This window comes from Rhinolophus hipposideros (genome assembly GCF_964194185.1).
Source record: "Rhinolophus hipposideros genome assembly, chromosome: 15".
In the NCBI taxonomy this organism is placed as follows: domain Eukaryota; kingdom Metazoa; phylum Chordata; class Mammalia; order Chiroptera; family Rhinolophidae; genus Rhinolophus; species Rhinolophus hipposideros.
Window position 1 is genome coordinate 49,504,051 of NC_138061.1, and position 18,545 is coordinate 49,522,595.

The following is an 18,545-nucleotide window of genomic DNA, read 5'->3' on the forward strand; positions in this document are numbered from 1 at the left end:
TCCGGGGCTCAGCACAATAGAGCACAATTCTAACTCACCCAGCAGCCCAGTGATGTGTTCAGTGGACAGCCTTCCACGTGGTGATTCTGGGCCCCAGGCCCCTTCCATGTTGTGGTTCCAAGGTCACTGCCAAAGGAAAAAGAGAGCATGGAGTATTGTAGAAGAGATGTCTATGGGCCACGCCTGGGACGTACGTCACTTGTGCCCACGTCCCATTGGCCAGAACCAAGTAGTGGCCCTGCCCAGATGTAAGGGAGGCTGGGGAACACCATCCCTGGCCGAGCAGCCACTTTGCAGCAATCACTTCTATCCCGGGAAGGGAGCAGGAATCTTTGGTGGACACTGGCCATCCTTGTCACAGATGATCAGGAGCCAGCGGGGCACCGCCTTCCCGTCATCCACGCCTCGCTGGCCGTAGTCTCTACCTTCAACCCCTTTCGTCCCCTTTTCCTAGGAGCCTGGGAAGCACATGGCGGGTGCTGATGTGTACAAAGACTGAACACATCCAGGGCCATCCTGAGCCTCTCTCGCCACCTCTGACAGAGGGGGACCTCACTCCCTGCTCCCAGGAGCGTCCACCCTCAGTGAGCACAGATTTCCAGGGGACTCAGTAATGTCGTTAATTAGCATTAGCCCTGAGCTCAGCACACTTCTGAAGGCTCTCACCAGCATCATGCCATTTCCCTCCCGTCACCATTCCTGAAGCAGTTACGAGCATTGTCCCTGTTTTCCAGATGAGGAAACTGAGGCACAGGAGACATTAAGCAACTTGACTAAGGACTCACAGAGTCTGCCCTTCTAACTCCAAAGCCCAGACTTGAAATACTTGAAATGCTACATTATAGAAAGCCATGCTAGAGCCTCGTGCCTCCAACCAGATATAGCAGCAGGCACACTGACCTTTCAGTACCCCGCCCTGCCCCCCCAGTCCGGGACCCGGTCTCCACCCCGGGGCCTCTCATAATGACACAGACATTTTCTTGCTGCCTTAACACGGCTCCTTCAACTCCGAAGGTGTAAGCGTTTTCCTCTGAGCTCCTCGGTCAAATTAGCCAGGGCTGCTCCACCAAAGGTGGCCTTAATTGGATCTAATTTCCCAGACAGGAAGAGCCATCTATCACACCGACAAGTTCACGTTTAAAACTTTTTAGAGATTAATTTCTTCCTCGCCCTGCCAATTAATCGACACCACCCCAGCAAGGAGCATGGCTCAGGGCAGACCTTTGCCAGTCTTTCATTCCAGGCCTTAGCCCCTTTGCTGCCCTAACACCCACCCTCAGCTCCCTTCTCAGCCCTGCACAGGCCAGAGGACAGGCCAGTGTGCCAGGGAGGGAAGTGTGACAGTGGAAAGGGTACTAGCGACCATCTAGCCCAGCTCCCGTGTTTCATAGTAGAATAAACCAAGTAACTTGCCCCAGGTCACACAGCTCAGGCAGTGGGGATAAAAAGATGGCTAGCACACAGTTCCTACCCTTGGAGAACTCTCACCATCCATTGGAAGAAAACAAGCGTTTTCTGAGCCTCGGGAGTTTCACCTATAGTTAGTTAATCCTCACGACAGCTCTGATTCAAAGGTTTAGTAATGTCCATCTTACAGATGAGAAAACTGAGGCTTAAAGAAATTACATAACTTTCCCAAGGCCGAGCATCTGGAAAGGGCCATAATCAGAATTCAAATCTGGGTCTCACTGTCCTCAAAGCATAGGCTCTTTCCTGTGGCCCATGAGAGATGGTTAAATGGCCCGGCTACCATCCTGTACTGAAGCTGGCTGGTACTGGCTTACAGCTGCTCATAGGAGCTAATTGTATATGCCGCTTTCCAACTCCATGTTCAAGGCCATCCAAGTTAATAGTTTAAAATGGGCCCTTGTGGGAATACTTAGGCCTTTTGATGAGCTGGGTGTCAAGCAGTTGCCATCGTACCACTGCCATGGTTACTGCCATATTTTTGTTATAACAAAAAACAAAGAAATGCCAAACACAGGCTGACAAATTTGTGGTCTCTTTTAATTGCTTATATTTAATAGAATAACTTATTTATACACTAAAAAAATGCAATATAATTATGTTGCTCATGTAATTAAGGAAATTATTTTATAACTATTAATTCTCAGTGCACTATAGGTTGAACTGTCCAGTAATGAGTCACAAGTAGGGACATGTGTGAACGTTGGTAGCTTTCAGTCCAGTCACTGGATTTCTATGACAATATGAATAAACAGTGCCAAACACAGGTCTAAGCTTTCCATGGTAACGAAATTAATCCCACAATAGCCATATAAGGTAGATCCTATTATTCTTCCCTTTTGACCAGATGAGGAAACCGAGGCACACAGATTTTAAGTAACTAGTTCCAAGTGATAAAACTAGTAAGATCATGTCAACAGTCTAAATGAAAGGTCCTTAGTGTCTGACGTTGAAGCCACATGGCCCTCTTGCCCTGTTTTCCGGCCACCAATCCTGTCATTGGCCTTGATTTTCCCACATCCAAAAATACTTCCTCCTCACGGGGTTATATTGCCCAGCTCTGGGGTTCCAGCTCCCAGGCCTGGGTGCTCTCCCCTCCCGCCGTGAGCCCCATCTCACCCCACCAGGACACACGCGCACAAGTGCGCACACGGCCAGATCATTTGGTTTTGCCAGTATCGCTCCTGCGTGCCCTCACCCTCTCCTCCTCCTTCCCTTGCTCTTGGTCCTTCCCTGATCTCTCCCTGGCCCACCCGTACCCTCTCTCACTCACCGCTCTCTCCTGCAGGTGAAATCACCACCTCGACTCTGCTTGACCGTGAGACCAAGGCTGAATACATCCTCATCGTGCGAGCAGTGGACGGGGGTGTGGGCCACAACCAGAAGACGGGCATTGCCACTGTGAGTGCCCGCCCCTCCCATGCCCTCCAGCTCCCCCTGTGCTGTCCAGATTGCTGCTCCCCAGCTCATCTTCAGGCTGCACCTGGGCGCTTTGTCCTGAGGCGGCGTGAGGCATTGTGGGGGTGGGGCGAGAGGGCAGGTGCCAACTCAGTGTCAGTGCTGGGGCTACCGCCGCTGTGGGAAGGAAAGCATTCCCACCTGGGACATGAGGGCACTGAGGGGGAGCACATATATTCTCCTCTGCCCCCAAAAGACCTGCTGGGAAGATAGGAGAAGGCATGAGACCCAGAGGCCCCTCCCAGGTATTCCTGCCAGGAAGAATGGCTCAGAGCAGGAAGCAGGGCCCTTGGAGGGTGCCAGAGTCTCGTCACCACCCAGCCCACCTGTGGTGCTGAGGAATGATGCCTGCATTTGCCTATTACATGCAAGTAGGGCCCACGAAGGCCCAGAGGCCCCATCCAAGGCCTCATCATCTCACCAAGGTGCCTCAGAGAGTAGGAAGCGAGAGGAAGGCTGTTTGAGGATCCTGGCTGAGCTCTTAATGCAGAAGAGAAGGGGGGAAGCGAGAAGCAATAAGCGTGAACTTCCTCTCCTTTGTGGGACAGGAAGCAGGAGGACCAGCTGACAGGTCACTCCAACCACCTCCCCTTCCTGATCTTCATTCGCTTCCTTTGGCTCTCCCTCGGGACCCCTCTCCTGACCTCTGCCCATCACCCTCACCCTACCCACGGCAGCTTCCCCCAGCCTTGCCCAGCCAGAGGGGCGGGGTTGGCACTGCTTGGCCAGGGACTTGGCAGAAAAATCCCCTGTGCCCTATTCAGTCGCAAGAGACCCCTGCTAATAGGATTCAGAGCTCTATAAATAACACACCTGGTGACAGGTGAACAGGGAAATTGCCTGGCTTATAGCTAAGACTGACTGGGAAGCTTAAGGGATTCTATCAGCCCCCACCCTAAACCTCCCCGACCCGGTCAGTCACCTTCAGCCAAGACTCGGGGTGGGTGGGACAAGTCCCAGGTCCCAGGAAGGATTTCAGGGACCACCTCATCTGCTCCTCGACCACCTGATGGGACACCACCTAAACTCTGTTCTTGAAAGCCCAGGCCCTGCCCCAAAGCCCCTAACGCAGGTGGAGCTGTGCAATTAATGCCAAGATGCCCCGTAGGCATTTGAATGTGTCCCATTCATGGGCCCTGCCTTACGAAGCTCACCTAGGCATGGCCCACAGCACCCCTGTGGATTCACAGGTCAACATCACCCTCCTGGACATCAACGACAACCACCCCACCTGGAAGGATGCTCCCTATTACATCAACCTGGTGGAGATGACGCCTCCAGACTCTGACGTGACCACGGTAAGTGGTGCTGGGACAGCAGAACTGCCAGGCCGCCCTTCAAAGAGTGTCTGCCCTCCCCACGTGTGCCCTTGGGCCTGCCCATGTGGGGCTCGTGGACGTCATGATTTTCCCTGAGCCATCTCTTGGAGCAGACTTCCAGAAGCTCTCTCACAGGGTGAAAGGTAGTCAGAAGTCGGGGGAAATCCCGTGCCCAATCCTCAGGGACGATGGGCTTCAGGCTTTGTCAAAGGGAGCACAGGTGGCCAAGGGACAGTGCCAGGGGTGGTAGGGCTGGTTCAGCTTGTAGCCACTCTTGCCCTGAAACCCAGGACTCTGGTCACCCCCTTAGAAGAGTCCCCACCCTCCCCTGGCAAGGCACACGTCTCTCCCTCAAATTGCATAAGCTTCACCTCTGCCCTCAGCACCTTTCCTTCAGCACTTCTGTCACTGCAGCCACTGGCCTGGGTCAGCTGGCCCCAGGGCTGACCCAGCAGGGGGTTTGAAGTTCACCCAAAGATTTTCTGCCATGAGATGTTCCAGAGTTATATAGACCCCTGTGCACACTGCATGTGTGTACATACAAGTGCTGTGTGCAGGGGTGTGACTCAAGGTGGGCAGGGGAAACATGGTCCCCAAAGCCTGGGGGTATCCAGAATGGAGACCAGCTTCCTGGGGAAACTGTGGAAAACCAGGGTTGTGCACCCTACTGACCTGCTCTGCTCCAGGATTCACGTTTATGAGACCCTTCTCCCCCCATTTGCTTGTACCCCATTTGGCCTCATTTGGGGAGGTTGATCCCCAATGTCCAGCCCCGCAGCCACCCAGCAAGCCCTATGATGGACATGCATCTAACGGTTCATGACAACCCATTTATTAAAGTTCTGAGATGTGCCCGGCGCTGTGCTAGGGGCTTCTCATGAATTCCTTCCTCCTTATGGTCCTCTTATGTGGCAGATGGACTCATCGCTCCCATTGTACTATGTAGGACACGAGGCTTAGAGTTTGAGGGCTTTGCCCAAGGCCCCAAAGCTAGTAAGAGGGAGTGCCAGAACTCGACCCAGACTTTGAAACCACCTGGCCCAGCCCTTATCCCTCTTCTGGCTCAGGGGTGCCCTGGCAGGTGACCCAGGTCCTGAGAAACGGGATAACGCGAGTGGGATGAGAGAAGGGATGGTATTTTCACATCCAGCTCTGAACTCTGCCCCACCCTGAACTCAAGCAACCTTGGGGTGGTGATACCTAGCCTCTCCGGTCTGACCCCTCATCAACTACAGAGAGTGGTGACATGGTCCACCTGGTCTAGATGGGACAGGATGTCAACATAGAAGGAAGGGGGTGGGGGTCTTGGCCATCATACTTTCCTGTCCTCCTTTCCACGTGTTCGAGATCAATGGTTCTCAACTGGTGGGCAGGCCCCCTGCCCGAGATTCCAGTAGGGCTGGGGCAAGGCGTCTGGAGTCGGTGGTTTTCAAAGCCCCAATGGGAGGATTCCTTCCACCCCCGAGTCAGATTTGGACACCATTACCCTAAGCCACTTGCACGTGCTGAGGCTCCAGTCTGATGGGTGCTCCCTGCTGCCACCTCGTGGGCACTTGGGCTCTAGCCCAGGACAAGCCCAGCTGGGGACGCCAAGAGCTGGGGCTGGATGTCCACCTCCAAACCGTCTGGTCATCTTTTACCTTTGATTTGTGTGTCTGGGAAGTTCCTCCCAGAGGGGATGGAGGGGCAAGTGAGGTGTCCCTGGGAGAAAGTGGCTGCGCAGGCCACCAGCTAGGGGTGACGCTATTGAAGAGTCTACCTGCTGGTCAAAGCTAGGAGGTCTGCTGGGCTGGGACTGCGTTCAGCCTTGGGCGTTTCCCAGCTCCGGTTCCCAGTGGCCCTCACTGGGTCTCCAGCCTTTCTCGCATCTTTCTGAGCCATAAGCAGATATCGACAGGGGCCTGCTCCCCAGCACCTCCTGCTCCTCACTCTCCAGGAAACCTCCCCAATCTTTCAATGAGTACCTACTGGGTGCCAGGTCCCATGCTTAGCGGGCTCAGGAGTACAGGAAGCAATAATGCTTCTGCTCTGCCGTCAGAGGGCTTCCTGTCACTCTTATGCTCAAACCCACCACTGGTCTCATCTCACGCTGTGTAAAAGCCAGGGTCCCTACCACACCTACCTGGCCCATGGGATCTGCCCTTTCTTTACCTCTTGGGACACAGACATGAGAGCCCCCGCTTCAGTACAGAGCGGACATGGCCGTTCCTCCCTCAGCGTGGGGCAGCCACAGGTTGGGGCTATCAGGCTTTTCAGTGACCCATAGTAGTGTCTGAGACCTGAAAAAAAAAAAAAAAGACTCAGAAGCTCAAAAAGAAAAGGGCAACATCAGCATGAAAACTTGTTATATTAAACAGCTACCAAGCATATTGTGGCATTAGTAAGTGTGAAATTTAGTGTTTGTAAAAATGTCATTACGTTTGAGGACAAACTGTAGGTTAGATTTTCTAGACTTCTTGAGAACTTTTCAGAATACTCCGGAATTTACAATTATGTGTGATGACTGCCAGGAAAACAGAAGTCAAGGAGCCCATACAGTAATTGAGTTTGTCATAGCAAAATAATTTCAAAAGGCGTAGTCATAAAAATTCTTTCAAATTTTATAGCCATGAAATGCATGCATGCGTACATATGTGGGTATGTTTTAATATTATTGCCAGGGCCCCCTGGGGCTTTCTAAGGCCTCACAATGACCCAGGATAAGGTAAGGGCTGTGGCGAAGGTGTGAGGAAAGAAGGCTGCAGTGCAGGGAACAGCTAACCCAGAGATGACATCCAGGGGGAGGGTGGCCCACCTCCTGACTCATCTCCGACCACCCTTCTCGCACCCACCACACCCCTCTGCCCCAACACACACACTGGCCTTTTGGTTTCCTGAACACACTAAACTCCCATCTCAGAGCCTCTACACAAGCTCTTCCTCCCCAAACCCTAAGTGCTCTTCTTCTGCTGCTCCCCCAGACCTGCTTTTCCCATGGCTGGCTCATTCTCCTCCCTCTGTCCCAACTTAAAATGCCACCTCCAAAGACAAGTACTCCATAACTGCCCTTCCTTAAGTAGCTGCGCCCCTCTCCAGACTCTGTTTCTTTCAGAGCTGGTCCCACCATCTTGTTAGGTTCCTTGCTTATTAAGAGGCAGTTGTAGCTTAGTGATTCAATGGGCAGCTCCTGATACCAAAATGTCTAGGCTCTACTCCTAGTCATACCACTTACCAGCTGTGTGACTCTGGGCAAGTTACTTAAGCTCTCTGTGCTCCAAGTGTCTCATCTAGAAAAATGGGGATTGTTAGAATCCCCACCTGGCAGGATTGTGGTTTGTACTTAATGAGCCAAAATACACAAAGTACACTGGCGCACAGTGAAGGGTTGAAAAATGACAGCTTTTGTCACCATTGCCAGCCTCCCTTGTTCACCACTGAACCCTTATGCTTAGCACAGTGCCCGGCACATTGTAAGTATTCAAAATATTTGCTAATGAAGGTTGTTGAAGTACTGATTTACCTTTCTTCCCCAGCCTACCTGGCCCCCCAGCTCTGCCAGGTCAGGTTGGGTTTTCCTGTTAGAGGGAGAATAGAACATATGACCTGGGACTCTCCCAAGGGCCCCAACCCCTGGAATCCGAGGCACGGGGACAGCCCAGTAATTTTTCAGAGCTTGTGTGCAGACGAGTGTGTGCCCGCATTCAAGTACACCCGGACTTGGCCAGCCTTGTGTGTCTGTGTGCACAGGTGTGCACTGAAGGTGTCTACTGCATCGGCGTGAGCTTTCAGAGTGACTGTTCTCTGTCTGCAAGTGGCTCCACTCTCCCTCCTAGCTCCTTCCTGCAGCCTGCTTCAAGGACCTGGCTGATGGGCATTGATTTAGAGCCTTTCAAAGCCCTCCAGCAAAATAAAGGAGAGGGGAGAGGGAGAATTAGTCCCGTCAGGCCAAGAGAAAAATGACGAGCGTGAAATGGGAAATAAATGAGGGGAAAGCTGTGACAGTCTACACAATCGCCAGCGAGGAGTCCACAGGGGTCCAGCCCACTGCCCTCTCCTGTGCCCCCAGCCCACCCCACGACCAGTGAGTGGGCTAAGAGGCCAGATGTCAGTGCCCACCCACTCCTAGTGTCATTCAGAACCAGCTACCCCAGGCGCCCTCAGACACTCATGTGGGGAGGGGGAGAGGATAGGAAAAAACCCCCACCTCATGTGAACTTGATCTCAGTGTATTCAGCAACAGGCTGTTGGTCCGGAACAGGTTGCTTAACTGCCTTCTACCTCAGTTTCCCTACCCAGATCAATGTGGATAAGAACTATGTAACTGGAGAGAGAATGTTATAGAAATGCAGGGCTTGCTGGTCACTTTTGTCCATCAGCGGGATGACTTTGCCTGGCTGAAACGACGCCTGGGGTGCCTACGAGCCCTGTTCCCTGTTGTCAATACAGGGAGTGATTGCATCCCCATTATAGAGGCTGGGAAACTGAAGCAGCATGCTCACAGCACGATGAGGGGTCCTCGGGCCTGGAAGGCTGCCCCCCCCCCACCTTTTGGTACAGCAAGACTGGGAAGTGAGGGGGTGGGCTGAGCAGTCTGGGGTGGGAGCAGGGCTGCGTCCCACTGTCTGAAGCAGAGGGGTCCTGGAGTGACTCGGGGTTCAACACCCGCTTCAGCCTCTCCCACTGGCCTCCTGGGGCCCAGGGGCCGATGGGAGCCCTTGGCCACAGTGGCCCATCTGTCTGTTCTGGTCTGCTGACCTCAGAGACACCTCGCTGGGGATTAAGCCAGAGGACGGACAGATTCTGCTGCCAAAGCACAAAAGTCCCCACATCAAGTAAAATAAAGGAGCTGACGGGGCGGCTGTCCTCCCCAAGTGCCCTGGAATGAGGAATGACACTGTCCTGATGTGACCCCTGGGACTGCAGTCACCCCCCTACGCTGGCCTTGTCCACCTCTGGGGCTGTAGCACAGGCATGAGGACCACTGAGGGGTGGGTGCCACTGCTGTCCTGGGGCCCTAGGGGGCCTGCAGGGTGGGACCTGGGTCGGCCCCAAGGCTGGTGTTGTGTGACCTTGAGTCTGGCCTCTCTGAGTTCTGCTTTCCCCTCATGGGAGATAAAAAGCTAGAGAAGTTCCCTCCAGAGCAGGGGATGTGCGGGCACAGGGACCTGGGAGAGAACAGCTGTAAGGTTTGTGGCCCTGGGTTAGGACAGCACTGAGGTTGATTCCTTCAGAGTGGGGATACAAGTGAGGAACTAAGGGGGACACTGGAAAGTTAAAGGAGCCAGTGTCTGAGGCCCCTATCCTGAGACCCTGCGCCTCCTGGGAATGTCGTTCCCCCGCAGGGAAACTCGGCTTACTCCTGCAGCTGCCCCTCCCCCAGTCCCATGACCATCTCAACGTGCTAGGACCCACCCTGCAAACTGGGTGCTTGTCCACGGCTCCCTTCCGATGCCTTGTCATCCGTGGTGTCACAGAGGCCTAATTCTTTTCAAATCACCTCACAAACAAAAGCTCCAAAGGAAGAGAAGCTTTGATGATGAGGAACCCAGTTCCCAAAATCCAGGGTTTCAAATCCTTCCAAAAGCTCAGCCAAGGGTTCAGGCTCCCCAGCCCTTCCCAGCCCCACCCTGAACAATTCCTTGGTCGTGGACCTACTGGGGCCCCTCTGCTCTCCCAGAAGCTTGTAAGTATGTTACCCCGCATGTGTGGAAAGGAAAGACTCTAAGGCGTGTTGGCAGTGTTGCCTGCTGGTACGGGACCCAGAGCCACTTCCGGGCTAGGAGACTTTGGGAGCCTTGCTGACCCTCATCTGTGAAATGGGCGTCATTACAGGCCCATTTGTCCACGGCTCCCTTCCGATACATACAAGCCTCATAAGGCTGTTGACACAGTACGTGGAGAAGGAGCCCCCTGTATGCTGGTATGTGCTCGGTGTGGCTTTTTAAGATCAGGAGGCTGTGGCTTACGTGGGGAAGGGGACTTACCTAGGATCAAAACAGAGTGGATAAAGAAGCCAAGGAGCCCGGCACTTCCACTGCTGGTTCATCTTCTGACCTGCCCGCCTCTCCATCCCCATGAGACCTCCCTGCTGGAGCCAGGAGGGAGGCCCACTTCCTGGGTGCGAGTGGGGAACCCGGGCCTGACGCGTGAGCTCGCACCACCGGGCCTGCAGCCTGGATGCAGAGACGCCCTCCCTGGGCGGGCTCAGTGGAGGACTGGTCCCCTCCCTCCTGGGCAGGTGGCGGCCGTGGACCCGGACCTGGGGGAGAACGGCACCCTGGTGTACAGCATCCATCCGCCCAACAAGTTCTACCGCATCAACAGCACCACAGGCAAAATCCGCACCACTCACGTCATGCTGGACCGGGAGAACCCCGACCCCCACGAGGCAGAGCTCATGCGCAAAATCATCATCTCTGTCACAGACTGTACGTGCCCTCTGTGCCCCCACCGACCCCCACCCCGGGGATGGGGACCCTGTCACCTCCCTGGTAGCTTGTCCTCCGGGGGTTCTGGGCCCCCTCAAAAAGGCTGTGTCTTAAAGACTGAGAGAGCATTAACACGCTTTCCCAGTTGTCACCCCACCCGCAGAGCACCCTGAGGAGTGGGGGTATGGCGGGGGGCTAGGGTATGCAAGGCCCAGGCTGCTCCCTGGAGGGGCCACTGGGGTGGAGGGTCACTCGACCTGCCCCTGTCCCCACTCATCTTCTCCCTGGCCCCTTTTCTCCTGCACCCCTCTTTCCCTCTCCTTGCTCCACTTCTCTGTCCCCCTGCCCATCCCAGGTGGCAGGCCCCCTCTGAAAGCCACCAGCAGTGCCACCGTGTTTGTGAATCTCTTGGACCTCAATGACAACGACCCCATCTTTCAGAACTTGCCTTTCGTGGCAGAGGTGCTGGAAGGCACCCTTGCAGGGGTCTCCGTCTACCAGGTGAGCTTTCCTTTCCCGGCCTGGGGTCCTGCTGTCTGTCTCCCTCACCTTGTCCTCACTAACCAGCAAGTGGCGTGGGTGCCTAGCCCCGCGCCGAGACCTTTGCAGGGTCAGGACCGCAGAGATCACCAGACAGGACAATCCATGCCAGGCTTGGGGAACCAGTGCCCTGAGAGATGCTTCCTGGAGGAGGAATTTGAGCTGGGTCTTGAAGGACAGGTGGATTTGGAGAAGTGAAGACAAGGCACCCCAGGAGATAGATAAATGAGGGAGGGAGAAAAGAAGGGAGGGAAGGAGAGAAAGAGAATTCTGGGAAGCCAAATCAGAGACTTTCAGGGCCTGATTATTGAGGTCTTTCCCAAGCCTGTAGGTGGTTCTAGAACACAAAGAAGGTTAGGTGAGTATAGCCCAGAGGGCAGCCCCATCTCCTGTGCTCGCCCATAACCCCCAAGGCAGCTCCACGCAGTGGGTGGGATTCTCCCCCCTTTTCAGGAGACTTGAAGAGACTTGCCTAAATCCCTTTGGCTAAGAAGAGGTAGCAACTGGTCTTGAACCTGGGTCCTCTGCCTCCTGCTCCATCACCCTTATGGTCATGGAGGCCCTGACGACGCTGGTTCAGGGAAAATGATGCCCTAACTGGGGCTATTAGAAACACTGGATGGCCTTTGCAGTTAGGAATGTGGGCTTTGGAATCTGACCAATGTGTGCACCCCAACTCCCAACTCCACCACCTGTGTGCTGGGTGACTTGGAGCAAACGACTTAACCTCTCTGGGCCTCAGAATGCTCACCTGTGAAATGGGGATCATAACAGTAGGTGCCTGGCCGTGCCGTGACATTCAGTCAGACACAGGTGTAAAGCAGCCTGGCATTTGGACGGCAGGAGAGACACTGTAGCTGATGTGTTCATTCCGTGTCTATCGTTATACTCGAGAGACAGCGGGATCCGGTGGCAAAGGGTTAGCCTGATCCCATCAAAGAAGACAAGTTGTTTGTCAGCAGGCCAGAGCGGTAAGCTTGGTGATGCCCTGCAGCCCCACTGGGCCTCAGTTTCTTTATCTGTAAAAGTTGGTGAGACGTGTTCTTTGACCGGTTCCAGGGAGCAGTCCCTCCTGCAGAATATTTCCCTCAAACCTCCAGCAGGGGGAGCCGAGATCCAGGGAACAGCAGCCAGACCCTCAGGAGTCCCCAAATAGGAGAGGTGGGGAGTGAGAGAGGGACGGAGGCCTCAGAACGGGTTCTCGGGGAGCTCAGACAGCAGAGAGAGGAAGTGTCCTCCAGCACAACTTCTGGGTTCACAGAAGAACTGGCTCAAAATCATGAGAAGATGATTGGAGGATCTGGGAGCATTTATCTTGCCAACTGTCTTCAGATCCAGGAAGAGGGTTTTGACTTGAGCTCTGAGGTTCCCCAGGTCCCTTCTAGGACCTTGACCAATAGTGATTTCTGCTGGATGTGCAGAGGAACTTTCTCCAAGGACTAGAGATGTGTGCAGAGAAATTAGAAATCGTGAGCCCCTGATCCAGTAAAGCATTCGTGCTGAATGTGGACACTCTTTGTCCAGCTTGCTAGATATGAATTAGCCCAGATGACCTTGGCATTGCCCTTCAATCCTGAGAGTCTTGGCTTGATGCAAAGCTCTTATTTCAACTCTCATCATACATTTTTTTTCAAATGTCTTGAACCCTCTTCTGTAAAACTTTCAACACAATCAGGGTCTCGAGTCAGAATCTCTCCCATCAGGACTGGACGTGCCGACGGGAAGAGCGTAGGGATTTGGGAGGAGGCTTGCCTGCACGTGGCCTCCATGGCTTTCTAAAAAACAATAATCAAATCCTCTCGTGACTTTTAAAAACTGATCCTTGATATCATCTTATTTGTGTTGTCTTACAAATCAAAACAAAGCAGGGGAGGGAATCCTGCTAATTGAGCATTCTCGGTAGTTGAGCTCCACAAGATCAAGGGGTGTGAGCCCTAACAACTGCTCCAGGCCAGCGCCCTGAGGGCTGGAAGGGGAGGGGAGACTATCGCACTGCGGTGTTTAGAGGGCCGGAGCCAGCGTGGGTAAATCTGGGAGGGCTTCCTAACATGGAAAGCAGGGTTCTGAGGGGGCAGTTGTAGGGACCTGAACTCTTCTTCTCAAACACCCCTTCTGCACCCCACCCCTGGCCCACTTGGTGCATCTCGACACCTCTCAGCTCTGACATGCTGCCCCCTTAGAGGACATCTGGCCGGGTGCACTGGGGACAGTAGCTGGGCTGGAGACGCCAAGGGGAGCAGGTGTTTCCGGCTGGAGCTGAGCATGGGTCAGTGGGAAGGGGGAGAGTAGGGGACACTTCTCAGGAGACAAGGGTCAGGCCATGTGTCCCCATTCCTCACGCGGCCGCTCCTCTCCCTCAGGTGGTGGCCATCGACCTGGACGAGGGCCTGAATGGGCTGGTGTCCTACCGCATGCAGGTGGGCATACCCCGTCTGGACTTCCGCATCAACAGCAGCAGCGGCGTGGTGGTCACCACCACCGAGCTGGACCGCGAGCGCATTGCTGAGTACCAGCTGCGGGTGGTGGCCAGTGACGCGGGCGCGCCCAGCAAGAGCTCCACCAGCACACTCACCATCCGAGGTGAGAGGGGTAGCAGTGCCTCCTGCTGGATGCTGGGCATGGGCCCTGGGGCGGTGTGGGGAGTGCACATGCCTTCCTCGCTGTCCCTCAGCCATGCGGACGCAGGCTGCCTTCTAATAGGGTGCTCGCCCGTGCTATAGCCATTCAACACGCAGAGCCTTCTCCGTCTCCAAGTCAAAATGCCAGCAGCCCTTCTCCCACCTGGCCACTGCCTTCAGTGCCCGAGCCAGCGGCCGTGGCCCGGACCCATTGCCAAGGTCCCCCTCTTTGATCCTGGCAAAAGCAGAAAGGGACTGAGCAGGGGCCGGGGCCCTTGCACTAATGAATAGTCTGGGGGAGGGTGCAGAGCCCCTTGTCTTCTTTGAAGGCCAGAGTTTTTATTTGGACATGCAAAGGGAACCATCCCCTCATGTGTGCCTGGAATCTCAGTGGAAGGGCATCACCCTGGGAAGAGGGCAGCTGGGATTCTCAGACTCCCTAAGATTCCTCCTCCCCTTGGGGCCCTCTCAATAATTCCCACCTGTCTCCACCCTCTATGGGGCGGGGCCAAGGAGGGTTACTATTTCTCCATCACTCTGGCTATATATTTAATTTTCCGGACAAAACTGGGGCACTGATGTGCGCTATTGCCAAAGGGCCAGGAATAACTCCCAGGATATAAGTGCAGAGTGTAACCGGCAAGACGTGGCCTGCTCTCTAGGACAGGCCCGGTTCCACCCTGGCTCCTGCCAGCCTCCACGGGCTGGGAGCAGTTAGCTCAGCATAGGCACAAACACTCACCCTCCTTAATCATGACCTGAGATGGTGAAGATGAGAGAGCCGAGCATTCTCTCTCCCATTGATCCAAATCTTGTCTTGTGGGCTCCCAGTGCCGGTGTGAGGACCAACTTCTGTGCCAGTGATAGGGAGGATGTCCAGTCCTCTCAGAGAGGACCCACAGACGATTTTTCTCCAAGGCTCAACAGAAGCCATGTCACCAAATGAGCCCATCATTTTTCCTCCTAGTGATATCACAAAGAGTAGCCAAAGGGGGTCATTTCACGCTGAAGGTCTTCCAAAGCCCCATCTGCCAAAGGAATAGGGGCCTGTATGCAGAGCTGAAAAAAAAATGAATCTTTAAGGGAAATCAGACTTTGCGGGGAGGAAAGATCCTCAAAGGCAATTACTTTCCCTGGGACCTCATCCCAAACTTGGGGTCAGCAATCTCCAAGACTCCGACCCTGCCATTCTCTTGCTGTGTGACTTTGAACAAATCATTCAGCTGCTCTGAGCTTCTGTCTCCTGGTCTATACAGTGTGTATAATAATGGCTGTCTCATGAAGATGTGTTGAGGGGCATGTGCGGTCCTGCATGAGGAGCAGTCAGCACGGGCGTGGCATGTGAGAAGAGCTGAGCAATGGGCACTGTCATTGTCAGCATAATCACTGTTGTCACTGTCAGGCGCACACTGGAGAGAAGCTCTGGGGTTTTCTCCTCCCTTGGGCAGCACGAGCAGCAACAAGCCCGTAGGGAGGGTGTGGACTCTGGGTCAGCTCTGTCATGGCCCTGGCCAGCCTGGGACCCTTGGCTCCTGACCAGGAGGAGCTGACTCCCAGGAAATCCATTTCCTATTGGTCTGTGGAGTGAGCCCCTGCCTTTGGAGCTGGCTAGTCTCAAGCAGAAGCCAGGCCTATCCCTGTGTGCCCACTCTGCCCGCAGTGCTGGACGTGAACGATGAGACGCCCACCTTCTTCCCTGACGTATACAATGTCTCCGTGTCCGAGGACGTGCCCCGGGATTTCCGAGTGGTCTGGCTCAACTGCACCGACAACGACATAGGCCTCAATGCGGAGCTCAGCTACTTCATCACAGGTCCGCCGCTGCCCGCACCCCCTTCCAGATGTGCAGCCCACTGGGGGTGGGGCAGGAGAGGGGGGAAGAGGCCCACATCAGCCACCAGGATTTAGTCCCTGCTGGAGCCTCCCTAAAGATTGGCTCTCGGCTTTTCCCAAGGGCTTTGGATCCCTCTAGACTGCCTCCTCGGGGCCTCCTCAACAAATTGGGATTGGGGTACCTAACAAAATTTAGTCTAGCGGGGGATGGAGCCAGTGACTCCTGGTAGGAGCTCTGCCCCACACTCTATCCCACGTTAGAGAGAAGAAGAAGCCCCTGGAGGAATGTGGCCTGTCCTTCCTTGGAGACCCTTCACTTGTGAAGAGAATGCCCGTCTGTTTGGAGGCAGATGGTTTAGATTTCTCTAAATTCAATGGCTTTAGCTCAAACATGTCAAGTAGCTCCCACCTGAAGAGCTATGGAGAAATACTGTAAGGCCATGTCCTGGCTCAACAAGGGAAAGGGAACCGTGATCAATTAGTGATGTCTGCCCTGACAGTAGGCTTGGTAGGTGGTGGCAAACATGCCATGTGTTAGTCATTCCTGTATTAGAACACTTTCCCAGCATTCTTTAGTCCATTGCACACCTGCAGGGTACTGGGATACATGGGGTGGGGGTAGTTCTTTCACATTCCTCAGCCGTCCCTAGGCCATTTTACTGGCTTGGTCTTCCCTCTGTCCATGACCTGCCTGCAGCCACATTGCACACAATTTCTTATGCAAGTGTGTGTGCATACACGGACCTCCTCGATGCCTCTCCCCCGAGAGCAAGGACTCCCAGGCTCACAGTCCCTCCACAGCTTGCTGCTGCCAAGGTGGCCTCACAGACCTCAGCCTCCCCTTTCCAGATCCTTTCCCTCCTTCCCCTCCATGGAGGGGCCCAGCGCCCTCAGGCCAGCTCCTCACAGTCTGTTCCTCAAGACTGCCTTGGAAAGGCTCAGCTATTAAGACACCCACATGGGACCAGCCATGGCTCAGCCCCCGGCACTACTCGTGTCTTAGTTCCTCCCCGGTTCCCCAGGAGCCACGTTGTGTTCCTTGTCAACGGTGCTTCAGATACTGGAGGCTTAGAGGCAGGGGGCTTTCCCCAGGGGCAAAGCATGTCAGGACAAGGGAGCATGTGGCAGTGGCCCCCAGGATAACTTCCCAGCACCCTGAAGTAGCCAGTTCCTGCTCACCCGAGAGCCTTTCCAGCCCTAGGATTCTTGGATTTTAATGTCGCACATTCTGAGAGGAGCCGTGCAGTATCCTGATAGAAGCTGGTCCAAAACCAACGCAGTGGCACCCTCTGCTGTCCAGGACACCACACTGCCCGTCAGCTAGCAGGGGGAGGGTCTCCACACTGTTCTGATGGAGTCCTTTCCTGGCTTCGGTCTATCTCAGCAAGGAGACCCTCACACTTCTTACCTGTCCCAGAACTCAGGAAGACTCAGTAGCCCCTGTCTCCTGTCCACCTGCCCCTACTTTGCATTCTGTGGAGCCTCCAGGTGACCCCACTCAGCCCAAGATGAGGGGCCTGGCGAATGCCCAGCCAACTCCAAAGTCCTTGGCCACATGTAAAAACCCCAGCCCAGGCTAACTGCTCAGATACTTCTACAGGACAGACAGGTGGCAGCGTGGTGAAGGGCGCAGGCTGGGGACTTAGACTATCATGGTAGAGTCCTACACTCCGAATAGGCGCCTGTAACCCAGGGCAACACACATAACCTCACTAAAGGACCTTTTCCTTCTCTGTGGGAACAATGACAGTATGCATGAAATGAAATGGTCCACATAAGTGCCTGGTACACAGTGGGCACTCAGTGAATATGAGACCCTTATGATTTCAGGCATTCAGCACCCCCACCTAAGCCCACACAGGCCACACCCTCATCAGAGCCCCCGCGCCAAACCCTGTTCTCAGGCAGGGCTGAATGGCCAGTGCAGCCTTTCATTGCTGGAACACCCCTGGAGTGTCCCAGGTCAGAAGCAGAGTTAGGTGCCACCTCCCTTTCCCTGGCCAGGAGCCGTTTCCCGACTGCAGCTTCATTCTCTTTTGCCCACAGGTGGAAATGTGGATGGGAAGTTCAGTGTTGGCTACCGTGATGCCGTTGTGAGGACAGTGGTAGGCCTGGACCGGGAGACCACAGCTGCATACACGCTCATCCTCGAGGCCATCGGTACGCTGCAGCCCTCCCTGCACACCACAACGTAGTTGTTCTGGGCAGAGTTCACATGAGGTACCCTCCCACGGGCCAGCTGGGCCCAACCTCAGCAGCCAGGCTCTGAGCCAAAGGCTCTGCCCTAATGCCAGTGGGAAAAGGGCAACCAGACAAAACATGGTGGAGGTGGGGGTAATCAAGGAAGACTTCTTGGAGGAAGTGGTATCAGAGAGTGTCTTTGGATCAATTAGGACTCTAAGTCACAAATTTTAAAATAAAATAAACTTACCTCAACAATATAGGTGAGCTCTGATTAGTTCCATCTGCCCCAGTGCCTGTCCCTGAACCCCTTGTCATGGTCCAGAGGGTGAGATGTGCAGATGAGTTAGGCCTAAATTACATGCCTGTCCCTGGAGTTAGGGCAGGGGTGCATGGAGGTGGTGGAGCTGTCAGACCCACTTAGAACCCCAGGCCTCAGAGTTGGGAAGGGAGGGAGCTCAGAGGGACATTCAGGTCATGGAATTGCCTAAGAGAGCAGGATGGTGCTGATGGGCGGAAATGAGGCAGGCCCATCGTCTCCTTGAGGGCCAAGTGAGGTTTCAATATGTGGAGAAGCAGGGAGGGCATTTCAGGCAGAGAAACCAGCCCATGCAGGGGCCTGGAGGTGGAAAAGAGCTCTGTGTGTGTGCGCATCTGTCTGTCTGTCTGTCTGTCTGTCTGTGTGTCCATCCGTCCCTCCCTCCCCGGCTGCTGGCCCACGA

At 54.5% G+C, this 18,545-nt stretch overlaps 1 protein-coding gene across 1 annotated transcript in view; it reads left to right on the forward strand.

Moving 5' to 3' along the window:
- Positions 1-18,545, forward strand: part of CDH23 (cadherin related 23) — a 389,598-nt gene that overhangs the window by 275,498 nt on the left and 95,555 nt on the right. The window contains exons 20-26 of the mRNA XM_081074073.1: positions 2,756-2,868; positions 4,116-4,223; positions 10,462-10,651; positions 11,007-11,152; positions 13,552-13,771; positions 15,470-15,622; positions 17,689-17,802. Of these exons, the coding sequence (XP_080930199.1) occupies positions 2,756-2,868; positions 4,116-4,223; positions 10,462-10,651; positions 11,007-11,152; positions 13,552-13,771; positions 15,470-15,622; positions 17,689-17,802 (1,044 nt within the window). The remainder of the gene's footprint in view (positions 1-2,755; positions 2,869-4,115; positions 4,224-10,461; positions 10,652-11,006; positions 11,153-13,551; positions 13,772-15,469; positions 15,623-17,688; positions 17,803-18,545) is intronic.